Below are 21,881 nucleotides of genomic sequence, written 5' to 3' on the forward strand. Positions count from 1 at the left end.
GTGATTTTAAATTAAAGATAAAATAATATCTGATAATACATTATTTGAATACCCAATTGGGTACTTAAATTTGAATACATATAAAATTGCTTATATAATATATAAGATTATTCTCTTGATCTCTTAAATAATAGATGCCGTGCCGAATTTGGTATACATATTTGAGGATAAGATGTAATATTCTTCCTTTTAGTTGCACTTTTGCATTACAACTTCCAAATTGAGAGAATGGATCAATGGAATAAACCCAGTAACAAGAATGATTGTGGCTCCCATCCAATTTAGCCTAGCCTGTTTAACTTGTCAGGTGAAGCCATTTTACATCAAAATCCAGACCCAACAGATCTATACCTTCCTGGGTTCAAAGGTCCAAATTAGTTCGACCTAACATAATGAGCATGGGTTCATTTTGTACGGCCTACTCTACTTAAGCCCACAAAGTTTACTTACTGCCGTCTAGATCAACCGGTCTGTCGGTAATGTATCCATACCCCTCACCTAGATACAGTGGCAGTAATGGGCCACATCCAACACAGTCTATCATGTTCACGGGTCATGCCATATCAGGGCTTGTCGAATAACCGGTTTTTGTTAGTGGGTCAGACCAGTCAATCAGCCTAATTCTATAACCCAAACTCAGCCCATAAATCTGGTACAGCCCATTGTTTTGTAGGTTATGTTGTGCATCGATTCGACCCAATAATATGTCTACACTTATCTATCTGAGCCCAAAACAAAAATCCATTTTTCTTTATCCATTCAAAGATATTTAGGTAACAGCATAAATCAAGAGAATCAAATTCTAAGAAATCACCATTGTGGAGCAACAGGAACAATTAAGGTGCGTTTGGTTGGAAGATTTTATAATTACCTTGATAATCTATCTTTTATTCTTTTATTTGATTTGTCAGTAATAAAAAATTACAGTAATCTTCTATTACCAATGCTGACGTGATAGGTAATATATGTGATAATCTGATTACCACCTTCACCTTAGGTATTTAAAGATTACTGAGGTAATCTTGAGTTTATTATAATTATATTATTATTTATTAATTTTTTGAGATAAAAATAAATTTATTTTTAATTAATACGACAAATAATATAAAAAATATTTAAAAATAATTATATTCAAGGACATTTAAGTAAAATAATTTACTAGTAATTTTTTATTACCTTTAACCAAACACAATAATTATTTATATCTATCAAATTTTATCAAACATAGTAATCATTTATACCCAGTAATCTTCTAAGTAATCTATCTTCAAGGTAATCTTTCTATTTTAGTAATTAAGCATTACCCAAACCAAACGTCCCTTAATGGATTAAAACTAAACAATAAACACTAATTATTCTAAGACTTCTCCAGCAAGGTAGAGGCCTCGTCTTGCAAAACTTTCCAGGCTGCATTCACATGCCTCTCTTCAGTCAATGGCGCCCCTACTGCAAATCGCAATATGTATGTACCTGATAGAACCTGTATAAAAAAAGGTTATAAACGATAAGCTTATTTCATTTGGCAGTAAAATAGAAGAGACTAGAGAGAGGACACTGCAAAAATATATGTATCTCGGAAAGAATAATGAGCTTACTGTGTGAGATATGAAGATTTTCCCAGTTGAGTTTACAATATCTAATAGCTCACGGTTCAGTTTATTGCCACCATCTTGGTTATTTTGGGGTGGCAAAAGGCGGAAACAAACCAATGAAAATATCCTCGGGGTAACAACCTGCCCATATCGGTTACCAAAAAAAAAGAAAGCAACTTGCCCATATGAATTATATGAACCATGGACTGTAATAATGATTCAGAAATGCATGTGTAAAAAATTTAACTTCTAAATATGGACATGAACAAAAGATAATGCAAAATATGAGTGAACCAAATATGTCAAAGAATAGACACACTTTATGGCTATTTTTGCACTCCAACAAATAAGAAAAATAGCCACCAGCAGCCTCAATCCCAACCGAGAAGAATGAAACCATGCCAAATTAAATTTTAAGAAAAAAGGAAAATCACATAAATACAGCTTACAGGAATTTGTATTATAGTTCATTAAAAAAAACTTCATAAAACGCAAAACTACCTCAAATCTAGGGTCTTGCTCTACAAGCCCTTCAAAATGTTTAGCCAGCTGGATATGACTTCTTATATAGCACTGTAGATTTTCCAAACCATAAAGTCGTAACACGAACCATAGTTTCAATGATCTGAGAGCCAACATTGAATTAGTGAAGTTAATAATGTATTATAAATGAGCACATGGAGTTCATTTCATCCATTAAAAATTAGAGTAATGTTTCACATATATACTTGTAGTACACAAAATGAGTAAATAGATTATATGTCATAATGTGATCGGGTGTTACTTTTTTCTTAATTTAAAATCATTAAATTACTTGATGACATATCATTTATTATCTATTTTGTGTATTCAAAGTGTGTATACATAGTTTTATTGTAAAAATTAATAGACAACTGGTCATAAAAGTAATTGCCACAAATACACACTTAAAGAGAGTTTTTCTACTTGAAGTGACTCAACAGACACGTGCACACATGTTCTCCTATACATGATTATCAAGGATATGCTTTTATGTTGAACAGCATCATGGGTATTATAAGCTTCTTTCAGGCAAAATGTTCAGAGGAATACCTGAATCGACGTCCAAGAGGAATTTGCCAATCTTTATAGTCCACAACCATGTTTGCTTGAGAGGCCTAATTATCAGCCACATAACCAACACTTAAAAATGAAATGCCACCTTTAGCCATGACAATACCAGCATGTGGTATCATTTGCATCTTAAACCTTCCACCAAAACATTGCACAAGTATAAATGAAGAACATATAGTAAGAAACTTTACCTTGTTTTTCAGAAACTCTGGATTTGTAGAGAGGGACTGAATCAAAGCATTTCTATCCTGTTTCCATGAAAATAATGTTAACATTGAAGATATTTAATGTTTTACAATTTAAAAATATAATTAAACTAAAAGGTGAAGCAGCAGAAAGAACTTAGATTATCTATGAAATTCTAATTTTTTAAGAAATGACAACACATGTCTGAGTTTTTATATCATAAGCATGCCTATTATTTGTGTGATTGCTAGGTAAAAATTAAGGATATTGTCACACCGAACTACTGGAGTAACTATCAAAATCATATATAGATGACCATTATCCTCTGGAAAAATACAGAGAGCCTGAGGAGACATAAAAAACGCATTTGCTTTATTTTGTGATGGCAACTAGCAAAACAAGTACTATCATACCTTTATCCAAAGTGCTGAACAATCAAAGTTTGTTAGAAGCCACTTGTGTGCATTCATGTTAAAAGAGTCAGCTTCTTCAACACCATTAATATATTGTCGATATTCCGGACATATACATGCACTTCCAGCATATGCAGCATCCACATGAAACCACATTCCATTACTCTGCAGAGAAACCGTACATGCAGGAATTGTTATTTTTCTCACTCTTCAATGATGTATTAATTGGATAAACATAATAAAATATGAAATTTTTAATCTTTTGAATGGCAAGTTTTCTCTATTTTATGCTGGTTATACAAAATATATCCAGTTATAATCATACTATGCAGTTAGCTGGTATTTTGGCTCAGACCTTGCGAAAACTGAGCATAATAATATCCTAACCAATTCAACTAAATATGACCTTGGCAATCTTTCCCAGTTCAAGCAAAGGATCAACAGCTGTAGACGATGTAGTGCCAACCTGCAAGAATAAATGATAATTAAAATTCATAGCATTAATCCATGTTACACAAGCATGTAAAAGACAAAGTCACAAATTGATTGATCAACATGGAAACATCGTTTTTATCATTTACAAGAATTAAAAAATATATAATTTACTCTAAAATCCACATTTGCTTTCAAAGTGAAAATGTTGTATGATTCAGAATACCCAGATCCTGTTTCCATTGTGGTAGGCATCCTTGTTACTAAACACCTAATGCTCACATAAATATACCCCATTGTCTTGAGCATGAACAGGGATATACTCACAACTTGTGGAATAAAACAGGGGCATTATTAATCCAGAGCATTTTATAGTATTCTTCCCAATTACTAGTTCATGTGAAATATCTAACAAAATGATAATATTAAAAAAAATAGGTGAAAGCAACTGAGTCACCTACTGTAGCACACAAAAAGAAAGGTATTAATCCAATGGCAAGGTCATGTGAGATAGCTTCAGCAAGTACATCTGGGGAAAGGGAATAATTAGTTGAAGAGTCTGTTTTAAGCACCCTGCAATTCTCTGGATAAATTCCCCCAATCTGTATCAAAATATCAACATCACAATGCAATACACAGGCATTAGATATAAGCAACATACATGGTGCATATCCATTGTTTGGTCCTAAAATAAGTTAACTGTTTTATTGGTATAAAATATGATATGAAGGGCAAAACAAAATTCATAAGAGGCCCTAGCCTAATTCCAGAAGAAAAAAGGGCAGTCAGCATCATATACAATATGTTCAAATTCTACAGACTTAAAGGAAAAAAAAGGCATAGCCAAATCAGTAAAGAATAAACTCTGCCTCCTGAACCCACACTTAGTAATTGATTTAACACATTCTAGATTTTATCAAGTAAATTTTGTTGATCACCCAGCACAGAAAACATCATTTCAGAATGACATTTGATTGGTTTTGAAAAAAATAATCCTTTTATAAGATACCTGGCAAGCTTTTTGTAAAGCAGAATGTGTCTGATCAGAGGCATATACCACAAGCTTTTCAAGAGCATTTTTACCAACCCTCCGCAAAGCCTTATCACGAGCTGCGAGCAGTACAACTAAAACAGCTTCACTTGCAGTGCCTTGTATAACTCCACCACCTTGTCCTGTAACATCATTTCATTGGCTTCAAAGACTTTGCTTCACTAACATTAATTAAGTTTCAAAACATCAGTTCCTACAGGCTGAGTTTTGAGGTTTAAAATCTTAAAAACAGTCAACTTCTCCAGAATCAATGACTTGGAACATGCTAAATCAACCTAATCAATCTTAAGATGAAGTTTAGAACCTTTTTCTCATAGAAGCAGGGTGATTAGATACTCTTTGTATCATTTGCCAAAAGAAAAAGAGGAAAAGTGAACTCATTGTGGATTACCTTTACTGCATTTAGATTTACTAGACACAAAAAAAAAACCATTCATCACCCCTAATAAAACCACACATTTTGCAATGTCTGACCCCTCTAACTTAGGTCAATATATATTCCTATCAATGAGAATTTTTTCTAAAAATTGACCTGAGGTACTTCAGCATCTAACAAAAACATCATGAAAAGCTTAGCTACAAAATGGCTTACAACTTTAACTCATTAACTTGGGAAAAATCATACACCCATCAAATGCACGGACTGTTTACAGATCCACAGAATCACACTGGCAGGTTTAGTGGGTTTCTTCTCGGTATAAACAGTGAGTTGAAACAAAAATATTAATATATCTTCAAACCATCAAAGTGATAAATCAAGAGAAATTAAAAAAAAAAAAAAAACAGCCCAATACAATCATCAGATGGTTACCTGTTGAAAGGAAGTCCTCAGGTAGCTTAAGCATTTTACCAAGCCAGTCTAGAACAATCATCTCAAGTTCTGTTGCAGCAGGAGAAGTTATCCAACTGAAACCCACAATGTTAAGAGCACCACTAAGCATTTCTCCCAAAAATCCAGCAACACTGCTATTAGAAGGATAATATGCAAAGTAATTTGGGCTCTGCCAGTGAGTTACCCCTGGCAATATCTTTGCCTGAATATCTGCAATCATGCACATGTTTTGTCCTTAGACTTCAGTAAGAAAATATTAAATCAAGTTTAAACTATAAAATTCAGCCAGAGTAAGAGGGTAACTTGGTGAAGAGAATAAAAGAATCGTAAGTTGTAATCATAATTGAGCTATAAACTATGTTTTCTCAAATAATTCACATTCACCAGGCAATTAAAAAAAGTTTGAGAACTCAAATGAGTAATTTCACCGTCAAGAACATTTTGCAGTGACTCAGGATGCTTTGGAGCAGAATCCGGTACAAGTTCACGAAGATACCCAGGCTGCAAAGAAAAACCACAGAAATGCTGCTAATGAAGAAAACTACGTTGATAACTTGATATCTCCTAATGGAGTTACCCAAAAAAAATGATGAAAGAATTCAAATTGTTGCACTTCAGTCAAACACGGAAAACACATTCAAGAGATCAATGATTTCATTTATCCATGTGCACACACATACAGTAAATTACGTAAACACGAATAGATGGAAGGAATGATCAATGAAGCCCGTGAACAACTTAAAAGAAGCTAGACCATATATAAATAAGGATAATATAAGATTGTATAACCTGAACTTGGCTAAGAACTGGAAAATTCTCAATAGTTTTGTAGTAATCAGCAATGAAATCCACCATTCTATGAGCATTCTCCCTCAGTTGCTCTGCATCCATTGGCTTCAACCCACGACTCTCCCTATATGTATAAATCAACCATGACAGAAAACCATGTCAGCAATAACTGATATCCATGTTAAGAGTAAAAATTATCATACAAATTAATAGAGACCTACATTTTGGTGAAAAGGAGTTGACGGTTGAGAGTGTTACGGAGAAAACAAAGTTCAATGGTATGTTCGCCTTTACTGTTATGAAAAGAGCATAAAAGCTTAATAGGGCAGTGAAAAGACTCTGGTTAGTGGACAAAATCTAAAGGGCAAACATCAGGCACACCTGCTCTCCAAAAGAGACTTAAACACACGCGCCTTATGATTTACAGATTCTCCTGAACTATTGCCGCTTGCTCATTGTGTGGATGATATGATCCTGTCAAGTGATAAATGTGAGGTTATTTTGTTGGTCTCTCTTAGGGGTTTGGACATATCCAAATGTAATTTTCTAAAGCCTCTTTGGAAGAAAGGAAGAAATGGTTTTGTATAATCTTATATTCTCGAAAAGGGTCATTCATATAAAAAACCCAGCCCATTTTCCATGTCACTGTCGCTCCTTCCAGTTCAGTAACGCTAATGGCGGGCCTATAAATTGTCTCCAAATTGAAAAATAACGCACTCATAAACATCACAACACAACTCAATGAGCTAAGAATGTACGATGAAGCACATACGTACGATAGAATTAAAGCCCAATTCCCGCTCTTATTTGGCAAACAATCCAAGCCCCAAATATCTCTTGAAAATTTCCACGATGCCACCCGCCGATCAGAACCGCCGCCTTCCACTACCACAACCGGCACATTAGCCTCCAAGAGAAATGGCTTACCTTCTCTTTGATCGAGCAAAGCTTGAACTTGTTTCAAGAGTTGGAATATCACTGACTTGTAGTGTAGTGCAATGTACTTGGCACCCAAAGCTGAATCAAGTAATATTTTTCTTTCATATCTTTTCTGTTTTTCTATATTCTTTTTATTTATCCACGAATTCAAGCTACTTTGATTGAATCCTCTATTAATTGTCTTTGAAGCACACACTCAGAGACTTGTGCAGTAAACAAAATGAATTTATACTTATATTACAATTGCCTTTCTTTGCTTAAAGGTCTTTGCAACAGCTGGAGATAAGAGTCAGGGAGGAAGTCACATATTATATGATCCCACCCTTAGTGAGCGAGGAGCTCTTGTGTGTGTTGCACGAGCACCAAGGACAAAATTTGTTGATGATTTTGGGTGTGCAAACTGTGATTCACAATCCCCATGCCCTTATTCAGAGATCAGCCAAGTCGTAAGCGTCAGTGAGAGAAAATATTGAAGGACCCTATTAAGTCCCATAAGCCTGAGCTTCCCATTACAGGCCCTGGTTATGGTGGGAGAGTTGGTGCAAGCAAGGGAAGCTTACCGACCCAATACCTTATGAAGGTATGGTGTTCTCCTCATCAGTGCTCTTGTATTTGTTTTTTTTTTTTTTTTTTAATAATCTTTCATGTTAAGTGAAGCAAGTGGGGAGTTGCTGATATATGGAGTTACCTTGCAGCAAGGGGGAATGATCAAAGAGACATGGATGGATGAGGATCCTAGAGAAGCTATACTAAAGTATGCTGATGTTGCAGTGAAAGATCCTAAATTTATTCCTCCAGCATATGCAGAAACCCAGCCTGAACCGGTTTTTGCAAAGTCTGATTCTGAGGACAAAGAGAAATGATCTGATTGTGGTAGTGTACTTATGCTACACTTTCTCCCTGTTTTCTGGTTTTCTGGTCATTAGCTATCCAGTGATGGGATATTAGTTAGGATCTTTGTCATATTTTTTTATTGAAAGCATTTTGTTGTACTTCTTTAATTTTTCTAATGCTTGTGTTTATGTTATAACACTTGTATGCTGCTGGTTTTAGGTATTTTCTCCTTAAGTCACCCCGAGTTTAATTTGAGCACCCAAGGAATACAATAAATTGAGCATGGTTATGCTGAAGGTATTATAACGCAGTACATATGGTTTGATGCTGTGGATTTAAGAGAACTTTATAGTCCATATCTGATATACATGTTTAGTTCCCCTTGTCCACTTAATGTGGGGTTTTCAATGATATATACTCTTATAGAAACTCTGTTTATCTGTAAATTTGATAATAATACTTAAACTTAGACGGGGCAAAAATGCACTAGAGCTGTATATGCTCTTGCTAATTTAGATAGTTTTGATCTGTCATACGAATCAGAAGAGAAATTGAGTGTTGATGAGATGAATCAATTCTTCTTGTAGAGTGTAGTGTTGTCTGCCTGTGTGAATTATCTATTTTTAGATGACTAGGATAAGTATTAGCACGTTTTTTCTTTTTTCACAATTAAATGAATTAATACATTTTGAATTTACTACTGAAGTTATTTATTTGACAGTAAGGAAAGGAAGCTTGCATAGGATTGCTCTTATTGGGCGCCATCTGCAGTTGGACTGTCTGCACTCCAAAGCCATAAACAATGTTAACTTCTCCTTGTCCAAGATTTTATTGTTCACTTTTCTAGTGAAATAATGTACCATAACACATTGTATTATGTCATCAATTAGGAAATTGTGTTCAGGTTTGGAACAACAATTTAATGAGATATCACAAGTTAAAACCTTCTTGTTATCTGTAATCAAAAAAGTGGGTTTCAAATTGCATTATCATTTTCAACACTTGATGTTAAATTTAGGGTAATATGGTATGCTACAAGAATCTTTTATGTTTTTTCTTCCTGATCTCTCTCTTCTTCTTTTTTTTTTTTTCCCTCTTTTTGGAATATTCATCTTTTGGGAAGCAAGGGGAAGAAAGAAGCAATATGAAATATAGTAAAAAGAAGAGCCTACAAGAGCGAATTACATATAAAACAGGAGCAACAGTTAAATTAAAAAGTCAGTCAATCTACAAATGATGTTTAACTTTAACATTTACAAGAATTTGGCATAAGACAGATTTGAGTAACCCCATCATCATACCCTGACAAAAAAGGGGATGATTTGTCGTAGGTTGTACAAGAGACATATTGGTGTTGGTGGGTGTGTACAGATAATTGCTGTGAGGCATATTCAAATATTACTACCACAACTTGAAGTTAGAAAGATCACTAACACAATCTTTTGGCTGCAAATTAATTCACAGTTGTTGCTGGCTTCAAATTTGCTCTTAGTTTATCATCTGATATCCTTATCCAACACATGACTTGTTAGCAGTAGCCATTTTCAAATCTTGATAAACGAAAGTCTGACAGAACACTAAACAGTTGAGTCTCCAGGAATAGCTGCATCAACCACAATAGGCAATCCTTAATTAACAAAATGACTAGCAAAATGCAAACAATAACAGAATCTGTAATAGTAATTTGTACTGAAGTTTGAACAATTTAAAATTTAAATACAAAATTACCTTGATAAATGGGCGGTCCTTACTAGGAAAGGAATCAATAAAACTATCTTTAAGAAGTAAAGAAACCTGGAAAGTTAAAACCAAAATTTCATCTGTTAAAGAGGAGAACATGATACAGATTTATAGTTGTTGATCATAAAATTTTGATAGTAGATTTTCTAACCCTGTCATTGTTTGATTGTACACTAGTTATTGTATGAGATCCAAAATTAGAACAAAGAGACTCCATGTACCGCCCCATGACGTTCAAAAATTGGGTTGCAGCTTCAGCCTGAAAAACACTTCAAATATTATTATTCATATCAACACACAAGCTGAATATGAGCAGGAGAGATCTGTAACCACCTGCACTTCGCTGCATTTATACACAGGATGCCTTTTTGCAATTGAACTTTCAAAGGACAATTGAGCATGGATTGGTCTGAGTTCAGAGACAAGTTTTCTTTGTCCAGGAAGTGATGGTATGCGACACATCTTCACCTGGAAATAAAAAATAAAAAATTGAACAAGAATAGGATACATAAATCCCTCTATATTTCAAGAATTTGTGACACTTCCCAGACTGAGATGACGTGTTATAATTCTGCTATTAGGGGTAGTGGATTTGGAATTATTTCCAAAATGAATAAACAAAACGGTTTATTGCAATTTCCTTAATTACCAATTTCCCTCAAATTTCTGAAATAACAAAATTTACAGTTAGGAGTTCCATTAAAGGCTGTGTGGAAGAAAGAAGGGGCTTTCGCTAATTTGGTTCGAAAAATGCGGGCAAGGTTAGATTAGTTTGTAATTGTTGAATAAAGAAAACAACCAAGACATGTTAACTACATTATAACGCTTGCAATCCGAAAAAAAAAAAGATCAAGTCATATATAATCTGTAATTCCAGAAAAGATTAAAAACAATATATAAAAATTACACACCTGGTCCTTGAGAACATTTACAAGCACAAGGTTTGATGTTTTCATCCTGAAATCAGCAGGTTTTTTTTGTAACCCAACCTGTAAAATTACATCGAAGATCAAAATATCAGTATTTTCTAATAATACGTCAAACAAAGTCTTGAAATCATTGATCTTATATAACTCTAGTTTTCACTGACACAAGAGTAAGTTTCAACAATTTTAGTCTAGGAGGATGCTTTAAGATTTTGAATCTAAAAATTTGAAACAAACATTCAACTAGCCAGCAAATTAATCAAGCAACAGAAACATTTGGATGGAAGATTCATGGACAAGCGTAAATCAATAAACAGAGTAGATATAACTCCTTAACATGTACCAATTTTTAAATCTTATGATATTTCATGTTATAAGCATGCCGACCTTAGGGATATGGAACTCACAATAAAGGGAACAGGTGCATCAAGAAACTCAAGCATCTTCCCTGGTAAAACCTGTAAAAGATCAATATTGCAAAAAGAAAATCGATTATCACAGATTCACATGTGTTAACACCAGCATCAAAGGCATCAAAACTACACTTATTGTGCGATTTTGCTTCCAATCACACATGAAAATCACAATAAAAAAATTCCAACTTAAATTATGAAGTGGCCACTGTAAAACCACCTTGGCTGCCTTCTTGTGATTGCTTTATTCCAAGATTTATTTTGGGTAGACACAATTATAAGAGATGAATTTTATTGAAATTTTCATAGCTTTTGACTCCCAAAGGTATCATTCAAGCCATATGTTTCTTTTTTCATTTTTTGATAAAATAAATTAAAGCACAGTGTTGGCTGAATTATATCTAAACTTACTGGAAGAAGCAAACTCTGCCATTGAAATGGACGAATCATTGGACCGAGAGATAACACTACAGCTGATAAAATACCCTGCAATACTTGAAAGTGATATTAATGCCTAGAGCCCACTCAAAATAATTGCTTACTCATTTCCAGTTCCTATAAAATATTAACTGTATTCACAAGTCAGTGGTGATGACACATATTTAACAGGCCAACTCACCAGATTAGGACACACTACTACCAGTTGTTTCTCCAGTAACACTCCAGCAACCAGAGCCAAAACCTGAAGTTGTATAATACCAAATTCAAATCTCAATATGAAAATGGTTCCCATTTCTTCTGAATAGGCATGCAACACATCTGTCTCAAAATGTAAAGAAAAAGGGCAACTACGTCGAAATGAGTGAATGGATTAGATGTCATTACACTTTCAATTGAGAGAACCCGACAAATCGTTGCTGTTGTCCATAATGAGAGTGCAACAGCTTCTTCTGCAGAAGCCAACTTTCCATTGACCTTTTTTAATTAATTACACAAAAATCAGTTACATATACATACGACCGTATATTCAGAATATTCACCAAATAAGTACCTCAGCAGCTTCAAATGTATCTAAATCTTTTTCCGAAATGCCAAGGGCAGAAACTGGATGTCGGCTGTATTTAATAGACTGTAAATGCTTGAGTGGCTGGAAAACTATTTCACTTCCTCGAGGTGGAATGAGGAGAGCATGATAACTACAAACTATTTGTAGCAAATCATTCTTATGTTCCTATAACATGAAAATAATAATAATAATAGTCAAAGGGTAGTCAAAATATCACCTACACTCTGTAAAATGGGCAATAACAATAAACTCACCCTAGCCCACTCCATTATCAAATCATCCCCAAATTCTCTTTCATGATTTGGGGAAAGATCATCGACCTCATCCTCTGATAACATGCTTCTAGCTTGACTGCCAAAAGTAACAATATATCACAAAAATTGTCTCAGAGGAAAAGTACATTAAAGAATGAGGAAAGATGCAGACTGAAGTGTCAACAGATGCAATAAATCATATGATATAATTTAGTTTGTCAATATATACAGTTAACCACACGATAATAATAAATCTACTACCTGAACAGAGATTCAGAACTTGCAAAATGCTCTAGTGTGCTGGTCCTAGAACATGTCCCAATCTCTGGAGAAGCTCGACCATTCTCAAATCTTCCATAAATTCTTTCTAAATTATCAGATCGATTTTCTAAGGCCTCAGATGCACAGTCATCAAAATATTGCAAATTTTTCTTGTCATCCTTATCTATTTCCTTTGAATGACTATCTGAAGCCTCACTAGCAGTGACACTTTCAGGGGAATGAGGTTCCCATATCTTTAGTGAAGATGGGATCTCATCATCTGGTATAATTCCAGCAGCAGCAGCAGTAAGGGCAACTGCATTGTCAACAGGTATTGCAGAGGCCATCCACTCATTAATAGATTCCCCATTCGGCGAGTCAATGCTGCCATTTATTGGATCATGTAGTTTTGATGGTGAATGAGTGAGCTCAGTGAGAGTCATTTCATTAATAAACTGTGTAATCCGATTCAGGCGCTCCTGTGCAATTATGCTGCAACCAAGAAAAAATATAGGGGATTGTATTAACTAAAACACAATATTGATTTGTCTCCATAAGAAAAGACATCTATGACAACAAATGCTCACAACAAGGAGAATAAATATAATTTTTTGAACCTGTTTAACATCTCATAGTGTAACTCAAAGAAAGGAACCCTTGTTAGCAAACAATAGCAGCGAGGCGCAGAAATCAAAAAACGGCTACATCTTCCAGAAGACTGAGAAAGCAGTGGTGATGTTCCTAAGATAGCAGGTGGTCTCTGGACAATTTCTGATATGTATAAACAAACGCCATAAAGTGTAGCACTGTTGGCAACCTGACCAGAAAAAATGTTTCAGCATCCAACAATTCATGTTCCTTAGATCATTAATCTATGGGAACTAAAAATTGGTCAATTCACTCCCACTAAGCAATTGCAAACATTTCCAACTTAATATAAGTGAACTTTGTGGACACACATTTTAACAATATAAGGAGTAACTTTTTCAGGAACCATTTGGCACAAATGGACCTTATTAAATCTCCAATAAAAAGCAATGAATATTATTGCAAAAAGAAGGAGGAGGAGGAGGGAACAGAAGGAGGAAATAATTTCTACAAAATACTTGCTACAACTGAGTCAAAGAAAGGGACAGAAAAGGCATTAGAATAATAACAGAACAGAAGTTACACATGCTGAAATGGAGAGTAAACATTTTTTTGAGAGAAAAAAAAAAGCTTACAACATTGTTCTGAGAGAGGAAAAAGATTACATGATATTCATTAGTAATAAGCAATTTAAAGGCATGACACTGATCCTCTAATCAAAAAATAGCATGACAAATGTTAAAAAGAACGGAGAAATATAGATACTTGGGACCATCAATTGCAGGGATAATAACTCCTATACTAGAAAACTGATTTCATCATCCATATCTTAAGTTCCAGTTCTAAGTCAATGATACCACAAAAGAAAATTCAATTATAACAACTGAAGTTCATCTAGGCAGTGCTTTCTTTAAGAAATAAGGTACCAAAAATTAACAAATGAGACAAAGAAGATACAAAGAAAGAATGTACCTTAAGTGAAAAAATAAATGATGAATCATCTCTGCTTAAATGCTCCTGTCAAGAATGCAGAGAAATTAAATGGCATCTTCGGTGAAAGGTGCTTATACTTTGAAAAGAACAAGATTAACTCACAGGAGTTTATTATAGAAAAAAAAAAAAAAAAACATAATCAGGCAGCAACAATTTTAGATGGAGATTACTTTTGACAAATTATATGGAATGCCATGCAGCCATGTTTGCTGTATACAATGATACATTTTATAAAACTGCAATCCCGTTTAGTCAATTTAAAAACATATAGGTTTGAGTCAATGAATCCAACATTCTCTAGCTATGGTGCTACAAAAAGGAACAATAGCATTGAGTAATCTATAGGAAAAACTAAATCATTGCAATATATAAGATCTAACTTTGAAAACAATATCAAAGAAATAACAATGCAAAATGTCCACATACAAGTTCATTTAAATCACATAAGAACAATATCATTGTTACAGGAAACATAACAGGGACAGTGGTTGGCATACCTGTCCATATACAAGTTCATTTAGATCACTTAGTGATGGAGTCCTCTCCACTAGCCGTGCCTGTATAATAAAATGATATGAGATAAAACAACCAACAGACCAGCATATGCAAAATGCTGAATAAAACAGATGTTATTAACTAATCAAAGTAACATCAGCAATAAATAATATACAAAAAACACATCACACACAATTTTGAAACAACTATATATTTTATGATAGGAAACTGAAGAACTACTTCTAGAATAATGGGGTTCATACAAACTAAACTTCCAAGATTACACAATGAACAAATAGAACAATTATTGATCACATTTATTTACTAAAACCTCATCAAAACTCTTTCTTCCTGTTGTCATATAGTTGTAAATATCTCTTCTATAAGTAAACAATTGGGAAGTAACAAAGTGTCAGCAAGATAACAATAAAATTATACCTTAACACCCCCAGGAAAACAGAAGGAGGCTAAATCCTTGATGCGCAGAGGTAACTTTTTCCCAGGAGGATATTTAAAAAGTATCTGCAAATGCCAAACAAACACAAAAAGTAATTATCAGCCCATATATTATTATGACCACAAAAAAGATCAATCAATAAACATAAACTGTTGACCAAAAATGAAAGGCACGTAAACCAAGTCATCATCATGGAAATAGAACAATAAAATAAATGTTTGTGAAACAGGCCAACAATTTCAATGATGCATGGGGTATAACAACTGCATTCCAGTTGCAGTAAACACATAGGCCCTGGTCAAAATGCCAAAAACAGAAAGATATCATAAAAAATTCTATGGTACAATACACAGTAGCCTTTATTTTCATACAGCAGATTGCTTAAACTAAGGCAAACACAGCAACCACACAGTACACTTGGATCATATTGTTAAAAGTGGAAAGAATTTATTAATTTAGTCAGTAAATAAACCTGAGATTGAAATGTCGGAAGTGAAGGACCCCGTGGTTGTATCATTCCTAAGTCAAACACTTCAGAATTTTCCATCTCAAACTCCCACTTTTTTCTTCTCACAAATGCATCCTCCACACACTCAAGATTGGCATCTGGATGAAGCCCCGCAATAATAAAATGTTCGAATAGTGAGGTGGGCTCCTTATATTGTGTATAATCCTACAATAAAATCCCTTCATTTATCATTTAAAGAAACATACAGGTAATTTTTTTTTCCATGTGATTATCAATATTATGTGCTTCAGAACATTAAACAGCAATAAGCACTGCAAATCTGAAACTAAGAAAAAAAATGCAGATAGCATAACATATGATGACTAAAATGCAAGGGCATATGGATCACAGTCCAATCTCTGTTTACTTAGTTCTGACTGCCTAACATCCTCTAAAAAAGATAGATGGAACTTTTCAGTTCAAAGGCACCACCTAACTTATATCCCGTCTTACAATAAAATCATTGAATGTGGTACATGAATCAAAAGTTAAGAAGGTGAATTTTTGGAGAGTAGAAAATCTGAGAAGTGAAGTATCTTAAAATGAAGTATAACAAGAAACAACTGTTAGGAAAGATGCGTAACAAACTAGATAATACTTTGCACTTTACAGTAAACAACTTTTCAAACTCAGAACAATGTAACCAGCGCAAAATGAAGAGAAAGAGAGAGAGAGACTAAAAACCATGGTTGTTGATTTTGAGTGAAGCTGATACCACTGGCGTTTTTGGTTTGCCAAGACCTCAGGATTGAAACAATACCGGTAATCATCATCTTCCCGCAACAAGCCACCCCATCGCCAAGCCCTCTGCACCTGACTTTTTAATCTCTGAAAACTATTATTACGCCCAATTCCCCCCTGCCCCGTCAAAATCTCACTCTGACTGCGCCTATGTCGTGACGCCAATGAATTGGCACCTGAGGGCAGTGCTTCCCCTGCCACTTTAACTGCATCCTCAGATATCTTCTGTATTACCCGAATCTGTGATGAGGGCGTATCTTTTTGTGCATCACAATCTTCTTTACTCTCCATTTTGAAATACTTAACTCATCTTCGTAATGCTCAATTCACAGATTAAAGTCAGCATCCTCCACCAAATTGCACAGTACAACCCCTTAAACCAGCGTTATATCCACACCGTTCAGACAGATTATACCAAATATCAACGTAATTAATCTTATTTACAACACCCCGTTACAAACAATAATCAATATGTAATAGCCGTAACCTCCCCTCAATTGTTTTTAATCCTTAGATTTTGTGGTCACCTAAATCACACAAACATGTAATTTGATCCCAAATGTTCTCACAGAAACTTTAAAATCTGAAAAACGTTTTTGCCTTGCTTGTGCATTCACTAAACACCCTGGTAGCAAAAAAAACATCCAAAATAATTCAGATGGAAAACAAGCATAACAATGTGCATAACAGAATATCCAAATCGAGATTTTAAACATACAAACGGCAACATATGCTTCAAAATCTGAAAGTGTAACGGAAAGCAAGCGCGTAGCGCATGAAATAAAACCCAGTAAATGCATGAAAAAAAGTAAGCTGAAAAGGGAAAAGGGAAGAAGAAAATCTCATGCATACCTCAATAAATGTCAGTTGTGTTTGGTTTTGTGAAAGAGAATGAAAGAGATAAAATGATTTGCTAAATATAGAAGGAAGTTAAATAAGAATATAGAGAATGAAGAGGAGGTTACTCTTACACATGCCATGACAGAAGGAGATTTTCAGAGGATGAGAAACAGACAAATTTAAACGATTTTATTTAGCTCCCTTATAGTTTGAGAATTTATTCCCTGTTGCAACAATGTAATAAAATTAATCTTCAGGGACTAATCGCAATTATTTAAGTTATATTTAAATATTCATTCATAAATTCTACGACAATCAAAGGACTGAATAAAAATATCTAATTTTGAATATGCACGATTTCACAGAGAGAAAAAGAACATAGGAATTAGATTGGGATGGGAAAGGGGAGTTGAGTGAGAAAAGAGAATCTGGCGGGAGGCATTCTAACATTGACCTAATTATTTATTTTATATTAATTACAAATAAAAAATAAAAAAAGGGTAATAACTTCCAATAACGAGAAAGTGACTTTGACTTGCCAAAATTCAACGTGTCTCGTGCTGAACCAGCCACATTTTTCACCAAAAATACCGTTAAACGCAACGGGATCTACTCTTCCATTCAATTCAACCGCCACCATCACAGAGTTTCCGGCGAGTGCCTCCTCTTTCTATCAGAGCCGTCCATCAAATTTCTTGGTTAGTGTTTAATAGAAAAACCATGAAATACTACTTCCCATCTAAGTGCGTCTTTAACACGCGTTGAAATGCAAGGATCAAACCTAATTTTTTTATTTTTGAGAGAGTCATGCGATGCATTATTTTTATTAATTTATTTAATTCATGCAAATTTTAGATAAATTTAAAATCTAAGTAATTATTTGTTAGTCTGATTTAAAAAAAATTAAATAATTATTATAAAAATTTATTACATTTATTGGATTATAATATAATTGAAAGAAAACAAGTGAGAGCGTGACAGAAACGTAAAAGAAAGTCAAGCATGATATCTGAATCTGAGGTTGGCACATGCTCAACGCCGTCCTTTAATCTCGAGAAGCGTTTCTATTCATTTATTTATTGATTCTCGGACCCGAAAGTTAAGTTGATTTTCCAATCACGCCACTCGCATGCACCACCAATTCCAGGGGCAGAGCTGGGCTTCTGGGCCTACTCTCAGTTTAAAAAAAAAATTGATACAGCTTTTCAGCCCAAATTGTTACACAGCCCATAGAAGTATTTCTTTTCAAGGTTAAAATATCCGCAGACTACTTCCCTCCCGGTTTCCCTTCAGCACCAACTTATCTCTCTCTTTGTGGTAATCCCGAAAGTTTTGGTTAGAATTTGGGATATTTCATTCGGGTAATCAAGGTATGCAGACTTGCTTTCTGTTTTTCTAGTTTTGATTGCATCAATTTCTTTTTTGGGTGCAGATTTGAACCATTTGGTTTTTCCTTCTACTGTCACAACACAGACACACTCTCTTACCCCTTCTTTATAAAAACCTCTCCCTCTTTTTCTTTTCAATCCATAAACCCTCTCATTACGATTTTCCCACCTGGAAACCCTAATTTTGATTATTTTTATTGGGAAAGTTTCTTCCCCCTTTTAATTTAGCTTTGTGAAAAAAAAAATCTCTTGTTGTAATTTTTTGTATTGTTTCTAATTTTATTTTCTAATTTTGAGTTAACATTGCCGTCATGGAAGCTTAACATTACCCATTTGTTAATACGGTTTAAATCAGGTTGCACCCGATTTTACTCAGTTGGTCACTAGACCTCACGAACAAATTTTCAGAATGTTTACCCTAAAATCCGCCGCTCTCCGTCTTGTACAATCCAATCAACTGCAGCAACAGGTAAGCCATTTCCGCCTTCTCAATCTTCCTTCATCCTCCCATTCAATTAATTAGGCTTTTGTGGCATTGCTTCTCAGAGATGGCTGCACAGCAGAAACAAGAAGGCCATGGAGTTGATAGCTAAAGGATGGAGTGCGTTGAAAGAAGTTGACAGAGTTATCGATTACTGTGAACTCAAAGATCGGCGCCTTATCCCTCTTCTCAAGGTATTGCTAACCGCTTCTATGTCATTTATGTCCAGATTTTTGGCCTGCTTTTTAATTTTTAGTTTTGATACTTTCGATTTCAGACGGCAAAGGAGAATTTTGAGTTGGCTCTGGAGGTGGACAACTCAAATACGCATGCCCGGTATTGGTTATCAAAATTGCATTTGAAGTATCATGTTCCTGGGGCATGTAAAGCCATGTAAGTGCATTCTTTTTGGTGTCTCAATGGCCTACCATTAGAATTCAAAACTATTTAAACACTATTTTCTTTGGCTGTTTATTTTTTCTCAGTGAGAAATTTGGAATTGAATGCCATAACGCAATATTATTAAGATAATGTCATTTAAAAGACATACATACTTCCTGGTAAATTACAAAGTCATGCATGCTTAAATGATTGATAACGTTTCTACTTTTTCCTATGATAGAGGAGCTGCATTACTGGTAGAAGCTGCTAATATGGGTGATCCAGATGCCCAATATGAATTAGGTTGTCACTTGAGACGAGAGGTTAGATTCTTCATTCCCCATCTCGATGGTAATATATTTTCTGATGCATTTATAAGATATTAGAAAGTAATAGTGGCCTCTTTTCTATTGATAGAATGATTATGTCCAATCAGATCAACAAGCTTTCTATTATATAGAGAAGGCCGTTGACCAGGTATGTCCCCTGTAGCTGATGCATATTATCATATAAGAATGTCTCAAAATCTTATAGAACTGTTATATTTTAGTTGCATCCAGGTGCTTTATACCTTTTGGGTGCAGTATATTTGACAGGAGACTGTTTGAAGAAAGATATTGCCTCAGCATTATGGTGTTTCCATAGGGCATCAGAAAAGGTAAAGTTATTCTTAATACTTGACATATCACAATTATTATTGGATGTTGTTAAACTGTGCTTGATACACTATGTTTTAACATGCCCTGACCCATGTCATGCCTTGGTTGGGGCTTGCCATGGTGTGGCACTACCCTGTGTCATACATTTGTTTGGACATGCAAGTTTAACAGCAGCATTGCCAAAACACAGAGCATGCCTGGTGCAAAATGTTAAAGAATTTTGAATGGTGTTTGGGAATATTATTCAGTACAAATCTCATTTCTCCTCTTCAAATGTATGCAGGGACATGCTGGTGCTGCTATAGCATATGGATCTCTCCTTCTAAGAGGTTAGGTTTTTCTTAGCTTCTTAGCATTGGACATCTAACTTATGCTTTCCCAAAATATTTTTAAGCTTATTGGTGATTTTATAAGTTATGATTTATAATTCACATTGGATATCCTAAATTTGAGAAAAATAAGAATCTTTATCACTCCTTGAAAATACATATATGATTTGTGAATGGCACATGATTGATCTAAGTTCACAAGATCCAATTTATGGATGTGGCCTGTGCTGGGTATGTTTTAGTTCCTTCCTAGAAGATCACTTGTACGGAAAAAAGAGTCATTTTCCTTGGAAATCGTAGAACGTAACTGATCTGTATGGTCTGTTCCCATTTTGGGTATCCCTCATTGGTGTTATTGTCATGCCTCAGGAGTGCAAGTTCCAGAATCCTTGACAAAGTTTGATTCAAAGAAGAGTTCTGCTGTAAAAAGAGCAAGGATTAATGCGCAGAGCCCCTTGATGAATCCAGTAGAGATGGCAAAAGAACAGTTTGAGGTTGCGGCAAGAGCGGGATGTGATCTTGGATTAAAGTGGTTGCAAAGACTTGAGGAGGAAGAGAAGCGATTACTAGCTGAAGATGGTTCCCTGGCCTCATCTTCATGATGCTAAGTTCATATCAGGAAATGGAAAAATATATTCATAATTCCCCAGTCCAATGCGGTGAAGGTTTAATTTAATTGTTTTGAATAATCTACCCCATGTGATTTTAAGAGTTTTGATTATTAGTAAACTCATTATGAATCACTCCAAAAGCAGGTAAAGAGTCCTTTGAAGTTGGAGAGATGGTTTATATTTCTTTAAAGAGGCAGTAGTTTTGCCATTGAATATGGAATAGTATAGACGAGATGTGAAAGTAGAATGCATAAACGAGGGATGATAAGGTATTTTCATTGCAATTGCTACAATTTAGAGATGTATTGATCTTTTAAATAATGTTGACAAACCCATTACGAGTTTCGTGTTCAGCCCAACATTGGCCCTCCTCAGATCCATCTCATCTAATCTAATCCATCAAATTTACTAAAACTTGAGTAAAATAACAATAAAATTATATAAATTTATTTTAAATATATATATATATATATAGTTTATATATTATAATATAATTAAATAATTTTAAATTAAAAATAAAATATTATCTAATCATATAATTATATATATTTATTTATTTATTTATATAAAAAATTATTTATATATTTAAAATAAATGTCTATAGAATTACTTATAAAATATAGGTAATTTCATCAGAAAATGACAGCATT

The 21,881-nt window shown here is 34.4% G+C and overlaps 3 protein-coding genes and 1 pseudogene across 4 annotated transcripts; 2 read left to right on the forward strand and 2 right to left on the reverse strand.

Annotated features, from left to right (window-relative positions):
- Positions 1–723: 723 nt before the first annotated feature.
- Positions 724–6,922, reverse strand: LOC123216013 (tyrosine decarboxylase 2). The gene is made up of 15 exons (XM_044636359.1): positions 6,769–6,922; positions 6,609–6,680; positions 6,388–6,511; positions 6,027–6,099; positions 5,578–5,808; positions 4,725–4,888; positions 4,177–4,317; positions 3,690–3,749; positions 3,284–3,448; positions 2,876–2,932; positions 2,664–2,728; positions 2,094–2,217; positions 1,596–1,733; positions 1,325–1,480; positions 724–840 (listed from the first exon to the last, which is right to left on the reverse strand). Coding segments are annotated over exons 2-14 (1,467 nt in total). The 5' UTR covers positions 6,611–6,680; positions 6,769–6,922; the 3' UTR covers positions 724–840; positions 1,325–1,357.
- LOC123216014 lies at positions 6,906–9,099 on the forward strand (annotated as a pseudogene).
- Positions 9,100–9,341: 242 nt separating this feature from the next.
- LOC123215881 lies at positions 9,342–17,540 on the reverse strand. 2 transcript variants are annotated; one of them, XM_044636152.1, is made up of 19 exons: positions 17,395–17,540; positions 16,486–17,167; positions 15,766–15,966; positions 15,275–15,358; positions 14,839–14,898; positions 14,321–14,365; positions 13,378–13,577; positions 12,761–13,252; positions 12,500–12,596; positions 12,231–12,410; positions 12,065–12,154; positions 11,859–11,921; positions 11,651–11,725; positions 11,234–11,284; positions 10,812–10,889; positions 10,234–10,368; positions 10,052–10,159; positions 9,889–9,954; positions 9,342–9,763 (listed from the first exon to the last, which is right to left on the reverse strand). In XM_044636152.1, the coding sequence occupies exons 2-19, from the start codon at positions 16,831–16,833 to the stop codon at positions 9,689–9,691; spliced, it is 2,448 nt and encodes an 815-aa protein (XP_044492087.1). In that variant the 5' UTR covers positions 16,834–17,167; positions 17,395–17,540; the 3' UTR covers positions 9,342–9,688. The 2 variants fall into 2 exon arrangements, with proteins under 2 accessions (XP_044492087.1, XP_044492088.1); XM_044636153.1 differs by lacking the exons at positions 9,342–9,763; positions 9,889–9,954; positions 10,052–10,159 and having other exon boundaries at positions 11,214–11,284.
- A 1,060-nt stretch (positions 17,541–18,600) lies between these two features.
- LOC123215627 lies at positions 18,601–21,590 on the forward strand. The gene is made up of 9 exons (XM_044635813.1): positions 18,601–18,752; positions 19,126–19,239; positions 19,317–19,445; positions 19,529–19,644; positions 19,874–19,955; positions 20,050–20,109; positions 20,183–20,290; positions 20,575–20,620; positions 20,990–21,590. Exons 2-9 carry the CDS (start codon positions 19,180–19,182, stop codon positions 21,220–21,222), a joined length of 834 nt encoding a protein of 277 aa, XP_044491748.1. The 5' UTR covers positions 18,601–18,752; positions 19,126–19,179; the 3' UTR covers positions 21,223–21,590.
- The last annotated feature ends 291 nt before the right edge of the window (positions 21,591–21,881 follow it).

The sequence above is a fragment of the Mangifera indica genome, chromosome 5 (genome assembly GCF_011075055.1).
Source record: "Mangifera indica cultivar Alphonso chromosome 5, CATAS_Mindica_2.1, whole genome shotgun sequence".
Taxonomy (NCBI): Eukaryota; Viridiplantae; Streptophyta; class Magnoliopsida; order Sapindales; family Anacardiaceae; genus Mangifera; species Mangifera indica.

Coding starts and splice junctions, on each gene's coding strand:
- LOC123216013 (XM_044636359.1), bottom strand. Junction 4,318..4,724: donor CTTTACAAAAAGCTTGCCAG/GTATCTTATAAA, acceptor ATTTTGATACAG/ATTGGGGGAATTTATCCAGA. Junction 3,449..3,689: donor AACTGGGAAAGATTGCCAAG/GTCATATTTAGT, acceptor GTTTCTCTGCAG/AGTAATGGAATGTGGTTTCA.
- LOC123215881 (XM_044636152.1), bottom strand. CDS start 16,833: ATGGAGAGTAAAGAAGATTGTGATGCACAAAAAGATACGCCCTCATCA. Junction 14,899..15,274: donor GTTTTCCTGGGGGTGTTAAG/GTATAATTTTAT, acceptor TTTATTATACAG/GCACGGCTAGTGGAGAGGAC. Junction 9,955..10,051: donor TACAATCAAACAATGACAGG/GTTAGAAAATCT, acceptor TTAACTTTCCAG/GTTTCTTTACTTCTTAAAGA.
- LOC123215627 (XM_044635813.1), top strand. CDS start 19,180: ATGTTTACCCTAAAATCCGCCGCTCTCCGTCTTGTACAATCCAATCAA. Junction 19,645..19,873: donor CCTGGGGCATGTAAAGCCAT/GTAAGTGCATTC, acceptor TTCCTATGATAG/AGGAGCTGCATTACTGGTAG. Junction 20,110..20,182: donor TAGAGAAGGCCGTTGACCAG/GTATGTCCCCTG, acceptor GTTATATTTTAG/TTGCATCCAGGTGCTTTATA.